Genomic DNA, 25,315 nt, shown 5'->3' with positions numbered 1-25,315 from the left:
TCTGACTGCTTGCTAGAGAGGAGCCCACCCTGTTCTTAACAAATCCATTTCCGCCTTTTAAATTGCAAATAAAATCTTACAAGGAAGAATAAGGGAATATCATCTGTCTGATTTAACTCTCAGCACTGGAAAAATGTGACCCCTAAACCTCTTTAGGCCAGAGAGTCTGAAAGGGAATTTATCCAAAGGGTGCATTTTGACCCTGCAAAGCAAAACAAACCCAGTTAACTGTTTTCCTAGGAATAAGAATATGCAGAAGGTTATGCAGGAGGCCACTGCAAACAACTTGAAGTAACCACTTCTCTTTTGGCTCATCTTCTCTCATAAACACAGAAGTGAGCCTGCGAGAGCCCAGAGATTTTGTTTGTATGCTTCTCTATGGTTGCAGTCACTGTTTTCTATGTGCGCAGCATATTGCTGTATCTTTCTGGAAAATTATAGGTAACTCTTGCACTCTGTTAAAAAATGTGTGGTAATAAGCTGAGCCATAAAAATTAAAGTTATATGTCTGTACTGCCAAGCTGTACCTTCACATATCAACTCTGCATATCCCTATATGTCTTACAGGTATGATTAAATTAAGGCAGGTTGTTATTCAGTACCTTTCAAGAAATTAGTCAAAATTAGGGAAAGGCAAGACCAGCCTGTTCATATCAGGGGAACTGGTTCAAAGTCTAAGCATATCAGGCCTGGAGCCCCCAGGGAAGTCTCATCTTCAGCTACATTCTGCAGCATGTGTCTGAGCTTCTGCTGCCTCCCTTCTGACCAGACGCATGTAGTTTTGTAGTCAGTAGTCACAGTGCATTTAAGTTCTGTGGAGAAAGGGGGGTGTCTTACCAATAGTTCTTGTAACAGTATCCGTGAGATAAAGTTTCTTCTCTGTTCACATTGTGCAAAATATACTGTGCTGATGAGAACTGCTTTTTTTGTCATCTTAGCCATATTCTAGTGTTAAATGAGTCCCTTTTTTGTCCCCACATCCCTGGAAGATAAATAACATTCTGTTCTATTTCACTGTATGTTATTTTTGCAGTATATCAATTACAAGAGTCACAGCAGACATCTCGCTTGCCAAACGCTCAGTATTAAACAATCCCAGTAAGCATGCGATAATAGAGCGATCTAACACAAGATCAAGCTTAGGTAAGTACCTGTGACTATGCTGTCTACAAACTGGCTGTGAAGTATTCTACTCTCAGTTCATATGTGTAAGCTAAAAATAGTCTTCTCTCTGCTGTGAGAAAATCACGATTCCTGTAATTCAGAAATCTTGGCAGGAGAAATTATTTTAAATCACTACCAGGTAATCTTCATATAGTACTGATTATTGGTTTGTTCTGCTTGTGTTCAGTTTCCAAGTTTTGCTGTCTGCCTCAGTGGGGCGAGGTAGCCATCCATAAAGTACATAAAATCTGAAGAGGTGTTCTCCTCACCGAATAGAAGTGATGGTTTCAGAATACCTGAAATTATATGAATATTATTGATACTATGCATTATCTTTGGTAAGAATTCTAGTAGTGATAGCTACTGACACTAGACCTGAAAACAAATACTAAATACGCATTTTCTGAACTTTGTATCAGTTTAAACTAATGCTGAGGTTAGTACAAAATATGAAGGGTGGAAAAGAGGAGATATTGTTAAACTATATATCTAGGTTCGTTGTATACGTATCTGTCACCTTACATGAGTCTTTTTGTACTATAGTTTGTCCAGTTATGTAAGTAATTAAACAGTTATTAGCCAGAAAGAAAAACAAGCTTATCTGGGAAGATGTAACTAAGTGTCACCACTCTCTGCCTTAAAAAGTTTGACTTCCCTTTATTGAAAACTTGCTTCTTAAAACCCTTGCTTCCAGCTATGTGGAAGCTGTGAATCTACTTGCAAGTAGTTTGATAGCTCCCAAGTATATCTTATTTTAAGTGTTCAAATGTCAAAATGTAATGTACTGTAACAGCATAATGAATGTTTACACACAAGAATATTCTTCTATATGTATTTCAGTCTTGTCACCAAGGTCTGTTTAATAATCTAATGAAAAGAAAAGGTGTCACTTGTTTTGAATAGAACTGAAAATTGGTAATAAGGATATAGGTCATGCAGTCATGGAACAAACATAACCATGGTGATTTATTTCCCAACCTGAACATCAAAGCGTGTGCAATTTTGTGAAATACTGCACAAATGTATTCAGTAATAAAAACTATATAATCTATTTCTTATACTAAAATACATAAAACAGCTATCATGAAAAAATTATACAGGAAAAAATTTATAAAAACTGAATGCAGCCTAATTGTATATAACTTTATCTCATAGAGAACCTCACCCTTAAGAATGTCAACACCTTTTCTTTGGGCTAAAGTATTTTCTTGATAGAGGCATTTAAAATGGAAGTTCTGACAGAACCTGGGTTGGAGACACCCAAATGCTGATTGCAATTATGAATATATATAAATATGTGGCTAGATATGTCTCCTGTTTTTGTAACAGTCCTATTATTATTATCTAAAATTTCCTGCTACAATGTCAGGTTTTCAGTTAGTTATAATTGTTCTAAAAATTAAGTGATTTATGATAATTTTGCATTCCCTTGGGAAATATTTTTAGAGCAACTGGGTCGTGTTAAAAGTGAAGTTAGGGCGAAAATTAATTTTACCCATGTTGAAGAATTCTCAAAACTTTTTTTCCCAGATGCTGTAATGCTCCCATTCTTCTAATAATCTAACAGGGTTTTGAAATGTGGTAGTAAATTTAAAAGGATTTCAGTTACAAGTTTCTTGGCATTGTCATTAAAATAATGTGAAAATTTGACCAAATCATTAGAAGCTGCCACTAGCACATGCCAAGCTTTGCATATGAATTGCTTGAAGACTCAGCTCTCCTTGGGCAAGGTCCAGAAATGATGCTGAGCAGAACCTGCCCCAGCAGATTGGATCAGGGCAGCCAAGCAGAACTAAGGCTGGAAGATGCTCATCTTTCAGCTGTCAACCCCTACTTTGCTGTGCAGCATGAACGATGGAGTAGAAAGTTGTTTAATTTAAAGATGTTCAACTGGAGGAGCAGGTTAAGGGGGAGAAAGGCAGGTAGTCAAAATACATTATGGAAAAAGTTGGATATATGGGATAGAAGCTGGGATAATTGAATGCACTGGTGAAGTACTTCCAAGGTCCACACTCCACAGAATCATAGAATCACAGAATAGTTAGGGTTGGAAAGGACCTTAAGATCATCAAGTTCCAACCCCCCTGCCATGGGCAGGGACACCTTGCTCTAAACCATATTACCCAAGGCCTCGTCCAGCCTAGCCTTGAACACTGCCAGGGATGAAGCATTCACAACCTCCTTGGGCAACCCATTCCAGTGCCTCAATACCCTAACAGGAAAGAATTTCCTCCTTATATCCAATCTAAACTTCCCCTGTTTAAGTTCTAACCCATTACCCCTTGTCCTACCACTACAGTCCCTAATGAAGTGTCCCTCCCCAGCATCCCTATAGGCCCCGTTCAGATACTGGAAGGCTGCTATGAGGTCTCCACGCAGCCTTCTCGTCTCCGGGCTCAACAGCCCCAACTTGCTCAGCCTGTCTTCATATGGGAGGTGCTCCAGTCCCCTGATCATTCTCATGGCCCTCCTCTGGACTTGTTCCAACAGATCCGTGTCCTTTTTATGTTGAGGACACCAGAACTGTACACAATACTCCAAGTAAGGTCTCACAAAAGCAGAATAAAGAGGCAGGATCACCACCTTCGACCTGCTGGTCACACTCCTTTTGATGCAGCCCAGGATACGGTTGGCTTTCTGGGCTCCAGACTTGGGGTAAACCATGGGGGGCAAAGAAACAGCCAGGAAGGAAGTCAGGATGGAAAATAAAGTTGAGGCGGTGGGTTGGGAGGAAAACATATATGGTAGAACAATGTGGAGTCAGAAAAAGGAACCGCTTTTTTTGTAAGGTGATGGGAAAACCCTTGTGCAAGGCAAAAGATAGAAAATACAGGGAGTGTTACAGCCTGTTCCCTTGCTTGCCTGCAATGCCTACCTCATTTCTACCTCAAGGCAGAAATAGAGTCAGAATTAGAAAATATCACTGTAGCCTGCTGGTAGGTGGCCTTTATGAGCAGTGGCTCATAAAGAAGATGACAGTATACTACCACTGCGAGTACTTACTTGGCTAAAGTAGCAGAGGTGAGTGGCAATATCACACCATATATTGGAATTTTTATTTTTCAGTTTCCATGATGAATTTGCTGTAAGTCAACCAAAAATGCTATTAAAAGAATATTATTGGTTTAAAAACTCAAGTTGTGCAAAATAAAGGTTAGGAAGTAATATTAAGAAGATTAACTCTGCAACTTCTCAGTATTTTTAGGTTATGTATGCTATGAATCAGTCTTTGGTTATGTGTTTGCACATTATTTTTCCACCAGTGCTTTGCCTTAGTTGTTGGGTTTTTTTTTAACATGAAAACTAATGTAGGGAATTGGAATTGCGTAGTGAATTGCTGTTTTGTTTGCTGTGAATCTTGTACAGTGAATGAGGCAAGAAATTTCAGACAGGCAAATGATGTTCTCTGAAAACACAATAGGACTTTTGCAATTTAAATTTGGGGGCAGCAGGACAGGAAATAGTGATTTGACCAAAACTTCATGTGGCATTACATCAATCAGGAAAGATTTTTTAGATCCAAAATTGAATTCCTGATCAACATAGTTGATTCTATGATTCTAAGATCATTTGTAGAAGTACTAAGCATTGTGGCTGAAACTGAGATTCAGGCTTTGAACCTATCAAACAGTAATGTATGTCATCAAAATCAGCACATTTCATGGTAATGCACTGATTTGGAAAATACAAATGGAAAATAGGCAGTACTCTATGGACTACTGGAGCTAGTTGGGTACCCTATGAAATACCAGCCTTACGGCTCCTCATTCCCAGTAAGTCCTTCCATTTTAGGCTCTCCTCTTTGCAGACATTTAACTGGGGAGCTATTCTTTTCATTCCCAGCCTTGTTCAAAGAATTTTTCCCTTCTCTTGGATCAGTACTTGATATCACATACGGTACAGAGCCGTATCAGTAATGTCCTGAGTGTTAGTACTGACTTCCAAAGGGAGCTTCAAGGTTATGTTCCATTTTGGGAGAAAGAATCCCAAGAAATCAGGATTTCCTGAAGGATGGCTTCCATTTTCCTAGTCAAATGTAATTTTTACTAGGGTATTTACTCTGAAGAATCAGACACTGTATTTCTAAAATCAACTCCCCAAAATTAGTAGTAACTTGTGATTATTCTATCTGGAAAACATAAATTCATCTTCTCACCTAACTGAAATGCTTCAAAGTGAAAAAACATTTTGTTGCATCAGTGAAATACCACCACAGTAAGTTCTATAAAATAATTTATTCATTCTGTTTTTAGAGAAAGAACAGTGTGCTCTAAATGAGATGTGGGACACATACTTGACAATGAAGGGAAAGTAACTGATTCAGTAGCTTTTTATCAGTTGACAGTGTATGGGGTTGTGTACTGATTGAAATAGCAGCCCCGCAGTAACAAGTTATGTTTCTTATAATATAGACCACAGAAGTTTGATTAAATCTTGGCATTTTCTGCTTTATTAATATTAGCTTTGCAGCCAAATAATATTGTTCTAATACAAGTCTCAGTCACAGATAAATCGTTGAATCAGGACTCAGGTTACATTAATTCTTTTCTAGTATCTGCAGTAGGTCTGCTGAGGGGGCCTGGGAGATGAATTCTTTCTCTACCTTCATTTTTCCTTGTATAAAATAGTAGGGCTTTTTCTTCAAATCACTGGGGGGGGAAAAAAAAAACAAAACAAAAACCATCAAAAGACAGAATTTTAGAAAACATTAAATGGCATAGTTCTTGTCCAGGTATTTAAAAATTGTATTTATTGCTATAAAATTTGATCTTGTTAGTGAGAAACAGAGTTTGGTTGGGTTTGGCTTGGTTTGGTTTGGTCTGAAGGAGTCTTCTAGGTGCAGGGCTGGCTGGCTGTCTTTCTCCTCCTCAGACAGTGGAGCATGGACGGAGATCATGTGTTCATTTCTACATCTGGTATCATTTAAAAACAGCTTTTTATTATAGCACACATAGCTCCCCAAAACTACTTTATGTTAATCCAATTCCCACTCCCCTTGAAGGTTCAGTGGAAAGCTATTCCTTTACTCATGCACCCTTGCATAGTGGTACCTCATGCAGCTAGGCAGTCAAGCTGCTCCCTCAGTTAATGGTCATGTTTGTGAGCAGCAGTAGCAACTGTAGCAGAGAAGGCTATTTCTTAGACTTTTGAAAATGCATTGTTGGGTTTTATGTAAGTATTATTTTAATAAGTGTTCTGTTAATGAATTAGCACAGTACAGAAGTAATGTACTTGATATATTAATATAAAATACTTGTTACTGGGAAATAAATTAACCTCTTTATGGGAACTCTTACCTTATCACCCAATACAGGTTTGCAGTATTGTGCATATTGCTGATATTTGTGCATAGCACAGTAAACAGTGGAGTAAGCACCATTATATTTGGAACTGATTTACTAGATAACCCAGAATTAATTTCAAGGAGGCACAGACAAACAACGTGATAATCAGGAGTAGGAATTGCCATGAGGAACTGGATTTACAGGATTGTAGGGAGATCTCAATGGGCTTAATACTGCACACACTTACTGACTGAAAGTTTGCTTTTGTAAAGGAATCAGTTAAAAGCAGACTTGGGATTTGAGTCATTGGAAACCAAAGCCACCACTGAATATCGTAGGGTAAAATTAATGTATCCAAGAATTTTATAAAAACAGTATCTGGCTTGTAAAAATTTAGGAGGGGACAGTACAGTCTTGCGCCTCTTCTATATGAAAGCGTAATTTTGTATATAAAGAGAAATGTTTGCTTGTAAATAGTTATGTGCCTAACGTGAAATACTAGAACTAAATATATTTCTTTAAAGACTAGAAGAAATCTGTAATTTTGAAAAGACTTTTCTCTCCAAGAAAGTACAGTACATGGTTAAATCCCATTCACCTCAAGATCAGTCCCAGTTGGCTTAGTTAAATTTCTGTATGTACACATGCTATTTGCAGAAACTGCTGAACCAGCTTTGTGCTTTTGCCGCATTTCTTTGTCAAAAGGGTCCAACCCTTTTTCTTGTTGTTTCTGTGTATGTTACACTTGTTATAACCTTGCCTCATGCTGTATGCTTTGTACAAGAACCTGATTGTCTTGGCTTTTTCCATTCTTTGCTTCATTAATGCTCTCCCTTTCCAGATGTTCTGGGTATGTATACAAGCTTGCAAATTACTTTTCCTGCTGTTTTGTGTTCAGTGCTTTATTGTACCTCACAGAACCACTGTGTGTTTCTCACAGCTGGCTCACTGACAGAGAAAAGCTAATCCTGTACTGTGTTGCTAAGTATTTCTTTTGGAAAATCTTGCTGGTTTTCAGTATTTATTTTTAAGTAATTCTAAAAAAAGAGTTGAGATTGGCAAAGAAACACTAAAGATTAGGTTTTCCACTGTAAATTTCTAAGGTGTGTGCACCTAATCTGCATATTCTAACACAGACATGTGAATATTGGTGTAAAATATGTCGTTGTGTATGTGGTAAATCAACTGCAGTCAAATGGCTGGGAGTCTGTGTATTTCCTTTCTGTGTGCATATGCAGTAACCTGTTGGGCATTACATGCACTCAATTTGCATGTGCAGTTGAAAACCTATCTTTGGAAAGTTGTCTCTAGAAAGTGTACTCACGCCATTAAGTTCATATCCCAGAGTATTGTCTTCTGAAAGTGAAACATAAGTGCTTGGAAAGCAGTAGTGGATTATCAGTGCAAATTTCAATTTTCTATTTTTATTTTCTTGATGTCTATGCGAAAAGACAGTTGAATGCTTGAAGCTATGGTAACAATTTATTATATATGTAATATATAATGTGTATATATATCTCTACACATTATATATGAATTATAATGTTGCTATGTATTTTCCATGTTTGGTAAATATGTTTGACAACTGTTGTATGTGATAAGTTTCAAGTAAGTGCTTCCCCACCTGTAGATTTAAAATAAACTTAAAAGAGTGCTAAGTCTCATAAAGTTCCTTCCTTACTTACAGAGGCCATGGAACAGGAATGAAAAATTGGGATTTACCCAGGAGTGTATTTTCGTTCTAAAGTCTCAAGGATCTAGTAGATCTCTCTTTCAAGAGAAGAAGGTGTTCAGTGTGTTATGGAAAATCCTGATTGTCCCTTTATGATTTTATCTTCAAAATAGCTTGAAAAATGTCCAGACCTTTTGCAGTCATTAAACCTTCAAATATGGTAATCTGCTAAACCTGAAGCAGCATTGAACCAGAATGCTGTAACATAGCAGCCAAGAGCTTTTGGATTATCATAGGAATGCACCTACACTTCTTTTTGCACATGGGTGGGGAAAGAGTAGCATGAATATCCTGAAGCTGTTATAATATATCAGACTCAGGTGTCTCAAAACGCTCTTATCCTCCTGGACCAGCTTTGATATTATTAACATCTAAGGTCAGAGTCTGTGTAATGAATCTCTGTGGCCCTGAACATAAGAAGAACATGGAATGTTGGAACAAGTCCAGAGATGGTCCACAGAGGTGATCAGAGGGCTGGAGCACTTCTCCTTATGAAGAAAGGCTGAGAGCTGGGCTAGTTCAGCCTGGAGAAGAGAGGGCTCTGAGGAGACTTATAGCAGCCTTCAGTAGCTAAAAGGGTCTTACAAGAAATCTTGAGAGCTTTTTTCACAAAGGCATGTAGGAATTAGACAAGGAGTAATGGTTTTAAACTGAAAGAGGGTAGATATAGAGGAGCTATTAAAAAGAAATTCTTCACTGTGCAGGTGATGAGACACTGGCACAGGTTGCCCAGAAGAGTTGTGGCTGCCCCATTCCTGGAAGTGTTAAAGACCAGATTGGTGGGTTGGATGGAGCAACCTGGTCTAGTGGAAGGTGTCCCTGCCTGTGGGAAGGGAGTTGGAACTGGGTGATCTTTAACATCCCTTTCAGCCCAAACTATTCTATGATTCTACAATTCTGTGATAATAACTAAGATGGGTGAATGAACCTCTCAGGTAACTGAGATAGGTGAATGTAATATTTTTAGCAAGTTAGCTGTTTGAATAAGAATACAGTTTTGTTTCCCTTAAAACTACTCACATCTGTAGGTTGAATTGATGTGGCATTTTTTCTTTCTCCTAGGCTCATGGAACGGATAAAAAGTTGGTGTCTGTGTCCTCATTTTATCCATGACTAAGGGTTTGGGTTGTTTAACCATAATGCAAAGAAGTCTGGGTTCATTTCTGTTCTCTACTAACAGAGGCATGAATTCATAATTTCCATCACCGTGGCAGGGCTGTGATCACCTTTATGGTGGTTGTCAGTTGGCCCTGCTGAGTCTTATACACTTTGCATAATAATTAAACTTTCCCTGGAGAAAGAACTAGAATCCGTGTATTTTGCCTCCCACTCTCAGCATCAGGCCGTAGAGTCAGTATCTCCCACTCAGTGAATACGCAAATGTTTTACGAGTGGCACACCATCAGCAGGAGGGGTTGAACTGCCAGTGATGGACCGGTTCACATCCTATCTGTGAGAAGGGCTGAGCATTTTTATTTATATTTGTTCTGAATAAAACAACAGACCTAGGGAACACTTATCTAGTGTCTGCATATGGACCAGAGCTGTAAAGACCTATAGCACTGCACTGAGTAATGAGGCATAGTGAAAAAATGTCCAAGTTAGTGCTAGGCTGACATGATAATATCCATTCTGAACTCTGCAGAGATGCTTGTTTGGTCCCCTGGGCAAAATAAATGCTAGACTGCTTCTTTGCCCAGTCTTACTTTCCCAATTACTCACTAACAGAGCATAGGGGAGCTTAATGATGGGAGCTACGCTATGTTGCTGTATGGCACCTTCTGGAACAGCTGCATGGGTTACCTTACTTACCTCACTTACCATGGGTTACCTCACTTACCTAGCGTGGTCATCTCAGAGCAGCTCTCCCCTGCACAGTGCTCATCCACTCATCTTTCTGCTGCAGTCCACTGATTTCAAGCTTTTCCATTCATAAGCCGTTAAAATTTTCTTCCGTTTTAAACCTGGCATAAGATTCATCATTCTATGAATGCTATTGGTTTTCTAGCCCAGAGAAATAGGGGAGGAAGTAGACATCTTCATGTGCTATTATGTATTTTTAAATGACACTATCTGGTTTATATTTTCACACAATTACAGTATTGCATTTCAGGAGATGTTAGTCCATTATAAATAGATCCTGGTTATGTTGAGGTTTCCAGACATCACATTGTATCTGTCAATACCACTCGGATATGTGTGTGCATTCAAAGCCATCTGAATTCTGTCTAAACTGAGACTCAGCAGGCAGAAAGAGGGAAACCCTGTTTTCCTGCTGCCCCAAAACCCACAGGTCCCCTTCAGTGGAGCCCAGGCAGGAGGGAGCACAAGGCAGAGCAGCAAACATGCTCCTCTTGTTTCTGCCTTATCCCTCACCTTACAGGAGTCCCATCTGCTAGGCATGAGTAACATGCAGCCACTTTCCCTGGAAAATATTGTCATCCTCCCACTCCAGCCCTCCCCTTTTTATTTAACAAGCTAGTGGGTAAGGGATTTGGTTGAGACCAGGGAAATGTTGAGTATATTCACAAAACTATGAAATTTGATGAAACCACCTGTAATCCAGGTACCTTCTAGCCCATTGCCTGAGGACTAAGCTAGAGCATTTATTCCCTCTTACTTGCTTATGTTCCCCTCTAAGATTTGTTCCTTCTTACCTGGGTATGCTGGTGGGGAGGCACAGAGACTTCTACTCCCCAGCATTGCCACTTGTGTGGAGTAGGACACTTAATCCTGCCTGGAGAGCACGGGCTGAATCTCCCTGGCTGGGAAGGGATGGAGCCAGCTGTTCCTCGCCCAGCATGGTCCTGCTGTTAGCTCCCTGTCTACCCAGAGGAACACTGGTGCTAGAAGGGATGAAAAGGGAAGATTAGAAGAAAGAGGCCAAGCACTTATGTACACGTGGGGTTTCTTACTGGCTTGCTCTGGACTCCTCACACTTTATATGTGTAGCTTTCTAGATCACGCCTTGGTCTCTCCACTTTGTCTACAGCAAGCACAGGCATTAAATGTAGTCTGGCATAGCCTGCGGTGGCCAAGGACCAGCATTCTGGCTAGTACAATGCCTAATGTAAAGTGTAGACACTTTGGTGATTTTGTCCACAATATAAAAGTATATACACACATGCTCACAAAGTAAAATTTAAAATTTGAGTTCTGTCAGTCCAGCTCTTGATTTACTTGTTAATTTACTTGTTAATGAAGAGGTGTGTGGGCACAGCTCAGTAGTCGTGGCTTCCTTTTTGGGTTTTCATTTTTATTTTGTTGGATTTCAGATATGACCTTTATCCATTTTTTTGTGCAATACTTTCTGTGTTCTTTTAAGGCATTGGGCATATACATTTTCTTCTTTCCCCTTCTTTTCGGAATTCCTGAGGCTGCCTTAAACTTCTAATTTAATTACGTTCATAGAATTTAGTGATTCAGTGGTAAGTATGTGTGCTTCTAAAAGGAATTAGCATAAGAAAATTCATGGCTACTGATACCTGTTCCCCTTAGCTTATAAAATTATTTGAAAGCCATTTGTGCAAGGTGGTTTTCAGCATTTTTATGACATGCATTGAAGTAGGTGTGTTCTTTTCATGCTATACCTCTGTAATATCAGCGCTCTGTTTAGAAAACTAGAATGCTTTGTGGCTATTGCAGTCCAACTAATAATTTACAGTTCTGTTTCTATGAACAGAACAGTGCCACTCATACCACAGACAAGTAGACAAGGTCAAATTGAATAGGATATTAAAGTCATACTGCACTTGGCGGTACATGAACTTTGCTGTTTCTGCTGAAGATCAGTCTCTTTGCTGCATATAAGCAGTATTTTGTGAATCTAATTTGGCCTTTGCAGGCCAGAATCATCGCCATTTTGCATCACATCCCCATTACACAACTGCCATCTCATCATGGCCTTCCTAAGACATAGTGCTGATGTAGCCACTGTTCCATCCATCTGGGTGTCCCTGTGACTCCTGGCTGCTATGGATGTTTTCTGTCCAGGTTTGAAAGAGGGTTGTATTTCTCCAACTGTGTAGAGAATGTTCTTTTACCATGGCATTGTATAAGCGACCCTAAGTTCCACCGTATTTCATTTTGTTCTTAGTGAATTGGTATAGGCGCAGTGAAGTGTTGCTGTGTCTTTGCCTTTACTTCGGGTGAGTTCATTGTAAAGAACTGTTGAAAGTTTTTGCTTGAAATTCACTTGTAAGCTCCAACTGGTACAAAGAATATTTGTCTGCCCCCAAAATGGGATAAGCCACTTACTTGGGCTCTCATTGCACTGAATTCCTATTCATTTCAGGGTACAGAAAGAATATTTGGAATTAATATATGGGAATAAGTTTAAGTGTGCAGTGTTTATAGTTTGCTGGGAGATGTGTAATTTCTGGTTTTTTAGAGCTGACTCCCTGTTGTAAAAAATAAGAGTTGAGCCCTCCTGTCATTTAAAATATATTCCTCTTCTGATTATCAAGGAGGCCAAATCAAATAGATTGTAAGGGTCACTTTAAAATTTGATAGCTTATTTGATTGTCATGGTGATTGTCACAGTAGATCTAATTATGTTTATGCCTCTCATTATGATTGTCAAATATAATTTATTGGAGTTAATGTTATAGCCTCACTGTTAAGCCTCTCCAGTACATAAGAAGGGACATTATTATAAATAGATGATATTCATGGAGGTGGGAAGATTGCGAAGTTATTACTGTGCTGCTTTGAAGATACCAAACTGTCATTGTTCTCAGCTTCCTATTTTAACTACCAGTGACATTTGTGTTAATATCCCCACATGATATTTAGGGTTCTTTGCTTACTTTGAGCAAAAGTCTGAGAGAAAATTTTTGTTCAGTGTCTTGTTGGGAAGGAATCTTTACAGGTATAGAATTTGTTTTTCAGAGATGTTGCTAAAGAAAGATGAAAACCAAAGCTGCAGTAGGTAAAGCCTTTGTCATCTAAAAAGGGAAGCTACTATTATGTAAGTAATTGCAACAATCTAATGTGTAGTGAAAAGTCAGAATACAAGGAAGATTTCAAGTAAAATGTAGGCTTTTCCAGAAGCTGAAGAAGTATGCTGAGGGGCAGGGGATCAAGACCTCTTCAGCAATCTCTCTGGCATTTTTTTTCCATTCATTCTTGACTGGAGAGCTAGAGGCACAATGTATTAGTTCACAAATCATGCAGTGTAGTAATTTTTTCCCTATACCTACATTAAGAAAAATAAATACAGAAATACTTTTTAATTGATGGACAAGGTATCTCTTCACCTTCTCCATGAGGTGGAAACTATTGCTCCGTAGGACCATAGTTACCTGGAATTATTACCCTAGATATGTTTCACAATAGAAGACACCCTGAAGCATGTTCTGCCCTGGCAAAGACAGGGAAAGTCTAGCAGGAAATCTGGTTCACAGAGACGTACTCTATACTGGTAGAAAAGTGCTTCCAGCAGTGAAGCAAATACTGCTTCGCCAGACAAAATTATGATACACCAGCAAAAAGACAGATTTTACTGGTGATAAATTGCATTGAACAAGGGTTTGTAGCAGTCTGGAATGGTCTTAAAATGATACATTAACTGATACTGTTATACTGAGTGAAGTGTTGAGCCTGGTTTAAAACTGCAGGAAAGCAATCCAAACTCATCACCAGAACAGTACGACAAATTACCTCTGATATGTTTATTTTAGTTGTCAGTTGGACTTAAATGAGGGATAGACTATTGACTATCTCCTAGTAAATCACTGAGACAATGGTGTTCAGTCATTCCAGCAATATCTCCATGTAACAGAGTTGCAGAAAATGTGATCGTGAATATGCCAAGAAGCATCGAATGTTCTGTGTTCAAAATTGTGGCCCTAATTCCAACTGCAGCTGGGCCATGCTGCCTTTATCAACAAGCAGGAGAGCACGCACTGATGCCTTCCGTATCAGCATGCCGTGCACATCTCACAGTGTTATCTGCTGTAAAAGACCTATTGGCATGTACTCGGCCAAAAGTGGAGATAACTACAAACAGAAGGAGGTGTTCTCTAATAGATCCAAAACAATGTCGACCTCCTCCAATAGAGAACAACATATACAGATTTTCTGATGGCCATTTAAGATGTTCCTTGACTTACAAAATGATTGTAGTAGTCATCTGTTGATTGGGAATGAAAAGACTGAGCTACATGGACTCTAGCTGGGATGCTTTGCTCTCTTGGAAATTTTGCAATCTTACCATGGTACCTAATTTATTCAGTTGCTATTCTAAGGCAACAAAAATCAATTTCTTCACACCTCTTGAAAGAAACCATTCACTATAGAAATCTCTCTCTAGCCAGATCAGATAGGCTGTGTTTTCAAGCAAAAGTAATGCTTGTGCAGCATAATAAATAAAATGCTGTAATTTCAAGAAACTCTTAAGGTTTTGGTACCTCTTCTTGACTTTTAAGTTTCTCTTGGCTATCTTATATTTTCTTTGACTAGATCTCTAACCTGACTTTGGTTCATGGAGTGTGCACATCCTTTAAAGGGAAATCTGTATGAACTACAATCTTATCTGGCTCTGTGACTTTACTTACAGACTTGCAAAAATCACCCGATTTCTGTAATAACTCTGTGAAGTCAGCCTATGGCAGGATTTGAGCAGGAAAATGTGATTCCATTTCAAGGATTATTTTGGTATGATAAGGTAGAGTTTTGATTCATTTTGGAATGAAGACAGTTTCTGTGTCACTTGTGAAAGTGGATCCAGTCCGTCTCTCTTGTAGAGGTTTGCCCCTCGCAACTACTGCCAATCAGGCAGGGTTCTGAGGAGCTGGGAGCATGAGTTGCTAGAAGGCAACGTGATTTTTTCAAGCAAAATCGCTTTTCCAGAACTTCTGGAGTTGGAGGACACCATAGCATTGTTTGGATTATTGAGTTTTGGGGTTTTTTTTTAGTGTTTTACACGTTGTAATCAATTTTTTTAATATGGTGCCAGTCTGAGACCAGTAAATGAAGGAGACGCTGTTTTCCAGAACTTCGATAAGTTGAAGTAAATGGAAACCCAGGAGTTACTGCTAATGCAGATACCTCAGTTATCTTAATGGCTATCTCGGGCACTGCAGTTTGAGCAAATTGATCGAAGTCTCAAAGCTGAAATTATTTACATGGAGGAAATTAATGGCATAGTAAGATTACTCTGTGATGCAGCAGCCATTCTTACCTCTTTTCTTACAAATGTGTACTGGGGTCCTGTTAGAAAGTGTCAACAGTATCTCACCAGGCCAGTCCTGGAGATTACAAGGGATTCCAGGAGGCAGTGGAGGTGAGAAAGGCAGGCAGTGCTGCTTGCAAGGGCAAAACAGTCACCTTAACGTTCCATTCATTTCTCTACCATGCCAGGGATGTGTGTAGCTAACAACTCCAGCCAGCCTAAGGAGGAGCAGCACACCAGTCTGCCACATTTTTACATTTCCTAAAACTAATTGTCATTTAATATTTTCATAACTCTAATTTTGTATTTATCTGCAGCTGAAGTTCAGAGTGAAATTGAACGGATTTTTGAATTAGCAAGGACACTGCAGTTGGTAGTGCTTGATGCTGATACCATTAACCACCCAGCTCAACTAAGCAAAACTTCTCTGGCTCCCATTATAGTATACGTAAAGATTTCTTCTCCTAAGGTAAATATTTTACTGGTATTTATACTGTGTCAGTCTTGGGGTTTTATCCCCTTTTTGGGTGTCTTAAATTGAGATAATCACATGCACTCATTAAAGTTCAGTGCTATGCTAATATGATTATTGCTTCCCTTGGGATGGTGAAATATGAATCAAAAAATGTATCTTAGCTTCAGTGTTACCAAAACCCATTTTGGAAAAGATGCTATAGCTCCAGTGTTTTTTTTAAATTGGGATTACACTTTTAGTATCAATCACGTAAGTAATGCTAACAGATTGTTAAAATAATACAGAAACGTAAGAAATATTTTCACATAATGAATATCAGACTGATTAGTAAACTTGAAGATCTCCTGATAATGTACTCTTTCATTCTGTGGGAAAAAACAAAACTGCACAGACCTTGTGAAGAGGCATTTGAAAGAGAACAAATTTATGGGAAGAGAACTAAGGAGAGCAAAGAATTTCAACTTAGAAACAAACAAAACCAGAAGCAGCAGGAAGATAGGAGGGGAACTTTTTAGTGCTCATAACAGGAAAGGAGATGTTGGGAGGTAAATGAAAATTAGTTTGTTCTGGATGTAAACAGCATGGAAATGCTCCTAAAGCCTGAAGAATTTGATCTGCTCAAGTGGACAGTTAAAAATACAAACATTTTAAGTGTTTATATAGGTACATAAAGTCCAAACCTGCTCACTTTTATTAATGTCTTATTTTTCACAGGTTTTACAGAGGCTAATAAAATCTCGAGGGAAATCTCAGGCCAAACACCTTAATGTTCAGATGGTGGCAGCTGATAAACTGGCACAGTGTCCTCCTGTGAGTCACAGTTAATTTATGTCTCCTCTTTGAAATGTCCCTTTCTTTTGAAGTACGAGGTTAATGACCTAATTTCTGGGAATGCTTGCCCTCTTCTGGCCATATTTCACTATTGCGTTTCTGTAGAACACCTCCTGAGGTATCTGGGCTCTGCACAAGTGTGAAGAGAAAAAACAGTCCTAGTCACAAGCAGTTATTAGAATATATGCTGATGTGTTCACTGCTTAAACAAACTGAGCATTTGTTTTACTTTATAATCCTTTTGGGTTTATTTGTCTAAAAATGAACCCTCTTGGTGACAGTGCTTTATCTCTGGCAGTTTAGGGTAAGGATGATAGTTTGGGTAGCTCCCTCAGCGCATATGTCACCACAGCCCATCACTTCTGGCATTTTCGGTCACAGTTTTGGCAAAGAACTTTATGGTACTGTGTAGCTGAGAGCTTTGCAGTTCTTCTGTTGATGTGCACTGAAGCAAATACTACCAATTTACACCTATAAAGTAGAGATAATGAGACCTCAGCTGTGTTTTAAACAGGGCATTACTATCTGCATACTCAGTTGTCAAGAGTATGGGTAAGAGATCAGAAGACAAAGGTTCAGTTCACTTGCAGATATGGGAATTTGCCATAGTTACAGAGCTGAGTGAGCATGACATTTTCTTCATTTAAGTTCAAGCATTTCTGTTAAGACACTAGTCTCCTTGGGTCCACAAGAAGTCTATGATGAATGCTAGAGACTTGTGCAGGCTCTCAGAGCCTCCTTAAGGAGTACTTCTGTCTCCCTGACCAGGGAGGGAATGAGGACAACTCACCTCCTAACCTTAGATGCCTAAATTTTGACTGTGTGGCTAAATTCTTACCTAATATTTGTATGACACTTGGAAACTGGATGATTCATGTTTCTTACTGCTGTTAGTTACTGGTCTTAGTTTGTCTCAGTTTTCTCTTAGTTATTCTAGATAAAGGGAGTCAGTTCCTTTTCTTGGCATTCTATTTTGTTCTAATAGCTAAAATCTTCAATATTTAACCTTTTTTTCTGGGTATTTAAGATTTGTTCAAGCTGCTTCTTCCTATCTTTATTGACTGTGCATTACTGGGTGGAAATCATGAGGACTTGCATTAGCAAATGTAACATTAGTGCTAATTATGATTGCTGTCTTTTGTATCAATTGCATTTAAAAAAAAAAAGTGAGGGGGGATGAAATATCTTAACAAAAGTATTAGAAATGTGATTTGTTTTGATGAATGCAATCATGGCCATCATTGTCGCCCTGTGATCTCCCTTTAGCTGGCGGCTATTCTCACTAAAACCTTTCCTTTATCAGGAAATGTTCGATGTAATTCTTGATGAGAACCAGCTTGAAGATGCTTGTGAGCACCTTGCTGACTACCTGGAAGCCTACTGGAAGGCCACACATCCACCTAGCAGCAATCCTCCTAACCAGCTTCTCACCCGCACACTTGCAACAGCCACTCTTCCTATTAGTCCAGGTCCAAATATTAATTTACAGGTACAGTTTTTATGCCATCTGTTCTTTTTTTTCTACCTGTTTCTTCCTCTTCCAAAGAACAGTGGTAGTCTGATACTAGAATATGCTGAATGTCTTACTGTTGATAGAGTAAGATCTTTTTCAGTGCATATTCACCCATTTTCAGCATAAGAATCAAATACAGGCACATTATTGTTGTTACTATTGTATTCACAGTAGCGTGTGTTTACATATTGACTAGGGGGCTGGTTTTGATTCCAAGGACTAAGCCACCCTGACTGAAAACATATGGTGATATGAAGTGAAATACTTAAGGTTTTATTGTGCCCAGGACACCACTGTGCCAGCAATATATGTACCAGCCACAAGCATTTTCATAGCTGGCCATGTGTAATCCAGTCAGAGGAATAAAACTGGGCTAATACTATGCACGTTACAGCCTCTGGTAACTCTCTGACTGGTGGGCACACAATCTCTAATAGGCACATCCCAGCCCCAGAGGCCATGCACGACAAACTGGGTTAGGTGCAGAGCAGATCCACAAATGCTGGAGGGAATCTGTTCCTATCTTCTCACAGGCTATGGAGCTGCAGAGGTTGAAAATGACTGTATTAGTGAAGTCACAAGGCACAAGTGGCCCTTCCAGTGTTTCCTTTGTTCTTCTATTCATTGGCCAGTGCTATGAAAAGTACATACTTCCTTCAAGCCAGACTCTTACATAAAACACAAGTCACCCTGCACATTGTGCAGAAAGACCTTGAGAGGAAGTGTGTTCTGAACAGCAAAGGTGCGAGCTGGGAAAAACAGGCTTTATTCCCACATCCGCACTGACCTGCCTGTTGACTTTAGGCATATTGTGTATCCTCTTTTCTCCTTCAACTTTTGGGTTGTACAGTTGTACTAAGGTTTTCAGCATAAGGAAGGTGCTGCCCTTTGTTGTATGTGTTGCATGGCATAAAATTAGATCTTTAAAGATGCTCCTTCATTATAAATAGTGAATGTTGCCTTGAGGCTGAGAAAATCCCACTGGGGGGTAAAATACATCTGTCCCAGATCAAATAATGGCTCACTACCTCTAAATTTCCACTCAAGTTCCAAATCTGCCTGTAAGTCACCTACATGTCAGTTACAATTCGTAACTTTGGCTAAGAAAAACACTGGAAGAATACTTCTATAAAGTCCAAGCAAAATACATATCTGCACCCAAATTAAAATGTGGAAAAACTGCTTTCTGTTTTTTATGGTCTTGCAAAAGTATTTTTTGTGTCAAGGAATTTATTTCTCATTAAAAGACCACAAACTTGACGGGTTTGTTCTTTAACAAGAAAAACTGGTTCAGCCAACTTGCAGGGTATCTCCTTCTCTCGCTTTCAAAAGCAATTGCAGGAAGAGAGACTGGAAGCGATAGCTCATTTCTGCATTTTTTTTCTGTTCTCAGAGCTGAAACACCCTGAAAAAAAATTGTGAGCTGGAAGAATTTCTGAGTATGAAATTCAGCATTGTTGTGTGTAGTGCTGCTAGATAAATTTTCTTTCCTCTGTAGACTTGTTTATTATGTTGCTCAAGTTTTTCTATGCCTTTTGGGTATGGATTTATAATTCACTCATTTTATTAACCACATTCTCTAGTGGAACTATACAGAGTTCTAATAACACTTTTCTGAATGTTATGCTATGTCCTTACAAATTAACATATTTTAGGGACTAAAAATGTAAACGTATTTGCAGTTTCACAGTTTGTTTGTAGGTCTACTAATCCAAAAACGCAAAGCAGCATGAATCCCTTGTGGGACACAGAATGTCTATGTTCCTTTTGTTTCATTTTCCTATGATGCATTTTCAGCTGACATCTCAAACCTGAGCCTGTCATGGTCTTGGCATAGAGTGGTTTTATTTTCTAATCATGGTGGCTAAACCTATTCTCTCAGTAGTGTTAAAACCCTCTATTTGGACAATTTAAAGTCTATGCACCATTTTTATGGACTGCTCTGCAGGGAAGAGCTGTGCTGCCAAGCATTTGTCTTCGAAAAGCCAAATCCGTGCTGCAAAACATTCAAGTCATTCTCGCCTAGTCCAGTGCAGCACACCTTTGCTGTGAGACATAATTGATTTTTGTACATTTTCAGTCCTGGGTGTACATTGTAATGGGAGATTTGTGTTGCCAGCTGCCAGAGTTGTTTTTATAGCATGATACTGACTGTGTGTATTGCATGGCACAAGGTACTTGAAGGTATGAGGCCTCCTGGGGTTGTTTGAAATGAGGTTGGTGAAGACCGTACACTTCCTGTCTATCTGGTGGAGAGCTTTGAGGCAAACTGTCCTGACAACTCTTCTCAGGTTTCCTCTTGTAGGGAAGCACTTGTTTAATTCCAAAAAGAAGACTGGAACAACCTTACACACATATGGTACGGGCAATTAGGGACCACTGCATGGAAACAGGGAGCAAGCCAACTTGGCTTGGTGGACACAGATCTCTCTCCTCTTTCAACACTGCTTAAACTCTTTCCAAGAACCTCTGCTTCTTTGAAATTGCAGCCGAATAATGAAATGGGCTTGTTTCAAACTTCCTCCATTTTAGGCAAAAAATGTGTGAGATGGGGTCATAAAATCTCTGCATTACTGAATTAATCCAAACCAGAGCCTTAATTTGGTTATGAATCATAAAGCCAGACCCTAACCCAGATTCAAACATTACCTGCTCAGTATCCTGGTAATATTTAAGGAAAGTTAGTGTTAATTACTTTTCTCATAAAGCACAATATCCCTAACACTGTTCTGAAAGTGAAGGTATTGGTTCTAAATTTATTCATTGTGCTACTCCACATATGCTCATCAGAGCAAAGAAGATGCATTTGAATTTGTAAAAGTGGTGTTTTGTTCAGAGCAGGTTCAAATTTTGCATTTGTTCTCAAACCACAGCAATGATGGATTTTACTAGTCACGTTTTTATATATATATATATATATATATATATATATAGGTACATGCATTTGACCATAAGAAGTGAAGGGTTTCACGTCTGTACTCCATTTACATGCCTTAAAAACAGTCATGGTTGTGAACTAATGTGTTTAATACCCAAAGCAGGAATTGCTTTAGACTCGTGCTTTTCACTTGATTTCATCTATAATTCACCTCTGTTGAAACATTCCTGTTGCTTTGAACGCATCTATTCATGTTTACAATTACTACATCCCTTTCTGGCAAATCAGAATCATCTTGAGAATCATAAAAACAAGAAGAAAAAATAAATTGGACCGCTGTTTCGGTTACCTTGTTCTCATCTACACCATTTGTTTCAAATTAGGAGCACATGGAGCGACCCATCTAGTTGCTGGGAAGTTTACAGTACAAAGTGTTGTCTTAGAAAATGAGATTTGTTAAATTTATATAATTCCTGGTTTGAAATATGTTACTTTTTATTAGTTTCTGGTAAAAATACAGATTTGTTCCTGTCCAATTTCTGTAATTTTACTTTGTGAGTTGCTAGGAAACCCACCTGCAGGATTTGTGGCTGAAGGGTAAAATTTCTTCCTTCCCCTAGCTTTTTTTCCACAAAATAGATGGAAAGAATATATGTCCGTGAGCTGCCCCAAAGGCAATCCTTATTTTTAGACAACTCTGACCATAGGAGCGCAAACTTTAGACTAACTTTGGTCAGTCTCACAAACAAAGGCCTGTTTAACTGAAAACCTGCCTGAATTTTGTGCCAGTATAGATGATTTTGTCTTGATGTTCTTCACTTCATGTGAGAAGGATAATTCAGTTTCACCATAAACTACTTCTTCAAATTTTGCAGTTGAGCTTGAGAAGTCTTTGGCAGTGGTTTGGGAACAAAAGCAGGTTAATGCAATCAAACCCCCAAATGACTTTAAATAATGGCACTTGTTCATTTTGCAGTGATCTCAAAGCATTATGCTGGTGAAGAGTTTGTTATTACCTGGTAATTTTTATTTCAGTCTTTTAATAGTAGTGGTGTGTTAGGAAATTCTATAGGTGATAATATCACTCTCCTCCTGCTTTTATTGGCAGTGGTCTGCATTCTTGAGCTCTTAAAATTGTGAGGTGAAAGTTTCATTTTTCATTACCATGAAGAAACAGAATTATTGCTGAGAAAAGCAGAAGGTCAGTGGTACTTGTAGTATCATAATACAAACTTTATCCATACCAGATTCAATTGCATTTTTTTTCTAAAGAAAAAAACTGTGCTAAAAGAGCCAAGGTTTTATACTTTGATTCTCTTCTGGAATCCACCTCTCTAGCCCTCTAAAATCACTTTCCCATAATGGCTGTTTTCAAGCAGGCATCTGTAAACTCTCAAGTGATACCTACCCTTTTCAGGCATGGTATGTCCTCCTTAATTTTTCTACAGTCCGTTCTGCTTCTGCATGCTCTCTTTTTTCTGGAGTGTGGTAGGCAAATATTGCTAACTGGAATAGTAAAAAACATCATGAGACAAGAATGTGTCATAGGATAACCCAAGTGCCACCTTCCATTCTGCTGAAGGGACTTGTTTGTATTATAATACTGCATCCTCAGTAAAATTTGAATTTTAATTTTTTTTTCTAGTTTAGATTCAAAGTGGATTATTGTGTACTTCAATTTTATTGGTTTTGTGATCCTTTCTAGCTGAATTTGATATTGGGGAAAGTTTTTAAATGTGTACTTTCATGTATGTGAACTTACTGCTGGTTGTGATAGCAGGGATCTCAAGGAGACCAGAGGAATGACCATTCAGTCCCTGAACGCAGCAGTTCACAAATCGAAGAGGAAGCACGGGTTGAGCCCATCAAGAAGTCCCAGCATCGCTCTTCCTCAAGCCAACACCACAACCATCGCAGTGGTGTTAGAGGCCTTCCTAGGCAAGAAACTTTTGACTCAGAAACACAAGATAGCAGAGATTCGGCTTATGTAGAGCCAAAGGAGGACTACTCACACGAGCATGGTGACCACTATGATTCTCACAGGGATCACAATCATAGAGACGAGTCCCACGGGAGCACTGATCACAGACATAGAGAATCAAGGCATCGCTCAAAGGAGAGGGACCGCGAGCAGGACCACAATGAATGCAACAAACAGCGTAGTCGGCATAAATCAAGGGACCAATATTGTGATAAGGATGGGGAAGTGATATCGAAGAAGCGTAACGACACAGGAGAATGGAACAGGGATGTTTACATCCATCAATAACTTTTGCCTCTGGCAGTCTTGTGTTTCTTTGAAGTCTTGTAATGATACCCCCTGAAAATATCTTTGAGTTCTTCATTGCAGAACATATGGTATCCTTCTGTATGCTGATTTGTATTGCTGTTGCTTGCATAGCAATAGCATGAAATAGAATATTCATATACTTATTTTTTTGGTTAGTGCTATATGAATTAGCGTAGTACAACTGCAGTGTTCCTGATGTTGTACTATGCCATTTTTCAAGCTGTTTTTTGGTAGCTGCCACTTGAACAATATCTGTTGCCATCAAGGTGTTGTTAGTGTTTTTTAAACAAAAGGTACATTTGATGTTTAATGACTTCCCGTGTATTGAGCAAGTCAGAATCAGCACATAAAAAAAGAAAATCTAAAACTTTTTGTCTGCTCTGATTTTTAATTTGTATGCACTTGATTTGCAGATTGATTTAAGAGCCCCTCTCTGTTGCTTGTACCTCTGGTGGACTCCATTCGAAGACAGAATTCAGTCTTGCCTTACACACAGGGGGATCATAAATCAAAATCTATTTTCTATGTACTGGTACTGTGTACTGTATATACAGTTTATAAATGTTATTTCTTGCAGACACCTTCTTACTTTGATCACACTGTTTTAGAGTCCTAATGCCAAGTCAGCAGATTTGCTTTTGAATTACTGGCAACTGGAACTAGCCTCGCTTAGGAAATCTGTAACAGTGTTCAATCTAAATACTTTTTCTTCTGTAGCAGAAAGCTTATTGTAAATATGAATGAGAGCTTGAGATAAAGGGTCTAACTCTTATACCTTGCAAACCCAGTTTTGCATTTTAAATTTATGGTAAAGATACTGAACTTACCACTATAAATTATTCTTCTCTGTAGAGGTCACAAAATCACAATGGGCACAGCTTAGGTTTTGTTCTGTTGTCAGAATAATAGAGTGCATATGGCAGAGGTGTGTATGTGAGCGGGTGGGTGGTGGATGGGCGTACGTGTGTGTGTGCATGTTAGGCAGCAAAGTGTGAGAATCTACTGAAGAAAACAAAGGTTACTTAAAAGCCCAACAGGTCTTTTTCTTCATTCTATTACATTAAAAATCCAAATTGCAGTCCGGGAATAGGAGGGAGTTTACTGACCCAGGTAATTGAGAAAGCGTGAATCTGCTGGCTCTTTGTTGAGACTTCAAGAGAGTAAAACCAGGCAAATGTTACTGTGTTTCACTGGAAATGTAAAATCCTTGTGGTTTAGAGTATTTGTTTTAGTAAGAAAAGTTTACACAGCTTGTGGAGAGTTATTTTGTTGGAAAATAAATTTTTGTAGCTTCTCCACTTTTTCTACACTTGCCAGTTCCTCTGCATTCCCACTCTGCAGCCAGCTCACTGCTTCTGCTTCACCTAAACTGTTGTGATGCTGGTGAGAGCTTAGAAAAATGTCTGTGAAAATACTGTTAGGAGCTTGCTAGAGAAAATGAATTGAAATCAAAGGGAGTGAACAGAGTTTGTTTTGCATTGAACACCTGTTGCACTAGTAAGTGGGGGAAATTCACTGTTGTTTTCGACTACAGGTTCCATACCCTTGCCTAGTGTAAAAGTTGTTCTGCATCACATATATAGTCTTTGTAGTAACTGTATGAATGAAATACTTTTTGTATTTCACTGTAAATAGCACATTATATAAAGACTGTAGTGGGATGATAATTAATTTAGCTGGAAGTTCTTTCTATTTATTATTCTAATTCTGGGAATATCAGCATTGCCTGATTTTGAATATCATTTTAGTGAAATGGATAAGATATATGGCAGGTGCATGTTTTCTCCAATCTTCTATTCCAGCATCCAAGCAATTCAGTTTAACTCCCGTAAACATACTCTGTCCTCCCTCTCCCTCTTGCCTCTCTGCCCCCTGATGCTTTATATGCACTTTTTTACAATGATGTAAGAGTGTGAAATTCTGCTGTCGGGTATCTGGCCATTTCTCCTGTGCTGCTGACTGTTGTGGTTATT

The 25,315-nt window shown here is 38.8% G+C and overlaps 1 protein-coding gene across 12 annotated transcripts in view; it reads left to right on the top strand.

Moving 5' to 3' along the window:
- The window catches only part of CACNB2 (calcium voltage-gated channel auxiliary subunit beta 2), a 249,802-nt gene extending 225,162 nt beyond the window's left edge, over positions 1–24,640 (top strand). For 6 of the 12 annotated variants that reach the window (XM_061352010.1, XM_061351995.1, XM_061352064.1 and 3 more), the window contains 5 exons: positions 1,034–1,143; positions 15,673–15,824; positions 16,545–16,640; positions 17,965–18,150; positions 22,830–24,640. In XM_061352010.1, the coding sequence (XP_061207994.1) occupies positions 1,034–1,143; positions 15,673–15,824; positions 16,545–16,640; positions 17,965–18,150; positions 22,830–23,321 (1,036 nt within the window). In that variant the 3' untranslated portion in view covers positions 23,322–24,640. Of the gene's footprint in view, positions 1–1,033; positions 1,144–15,672; positions 15,825–16,544; positions 16,641–17,964; positions 18,151–19,567; positions 19,614–22,829 lie in introns of all 12 variants that reach the window. The other 6 variants (XM_061352027.1, XM_061352000.1, XM_061352073.1 and 3 more) reach the window with 3 other exon arrangements.
- The last annotated feature ends 675 nt before the right edge of the window (positions 24,641–25,315 follow it).

The sequence above is a fragment of the Neopsephotus bourkii genome, unplaced genomic scaffold (assembly GCF_033783945.1).
Source record: "Neopsephotus bourkii isolate Nb327-2 ecotype Australia unplaced genomic scaffold, CSIRO-AGI_Nbou_v1 NB_53, whole genome shotgun sequence".
NCBI lineage: Eukaryota > Metazoa > Chordata > Aves > Psittaciformes > Psittacidae > Neopsephotus > Neopsephotus bourkii.
This window is presented reverse-complemented; position numbering and strand designations above follow the sequence as displayed.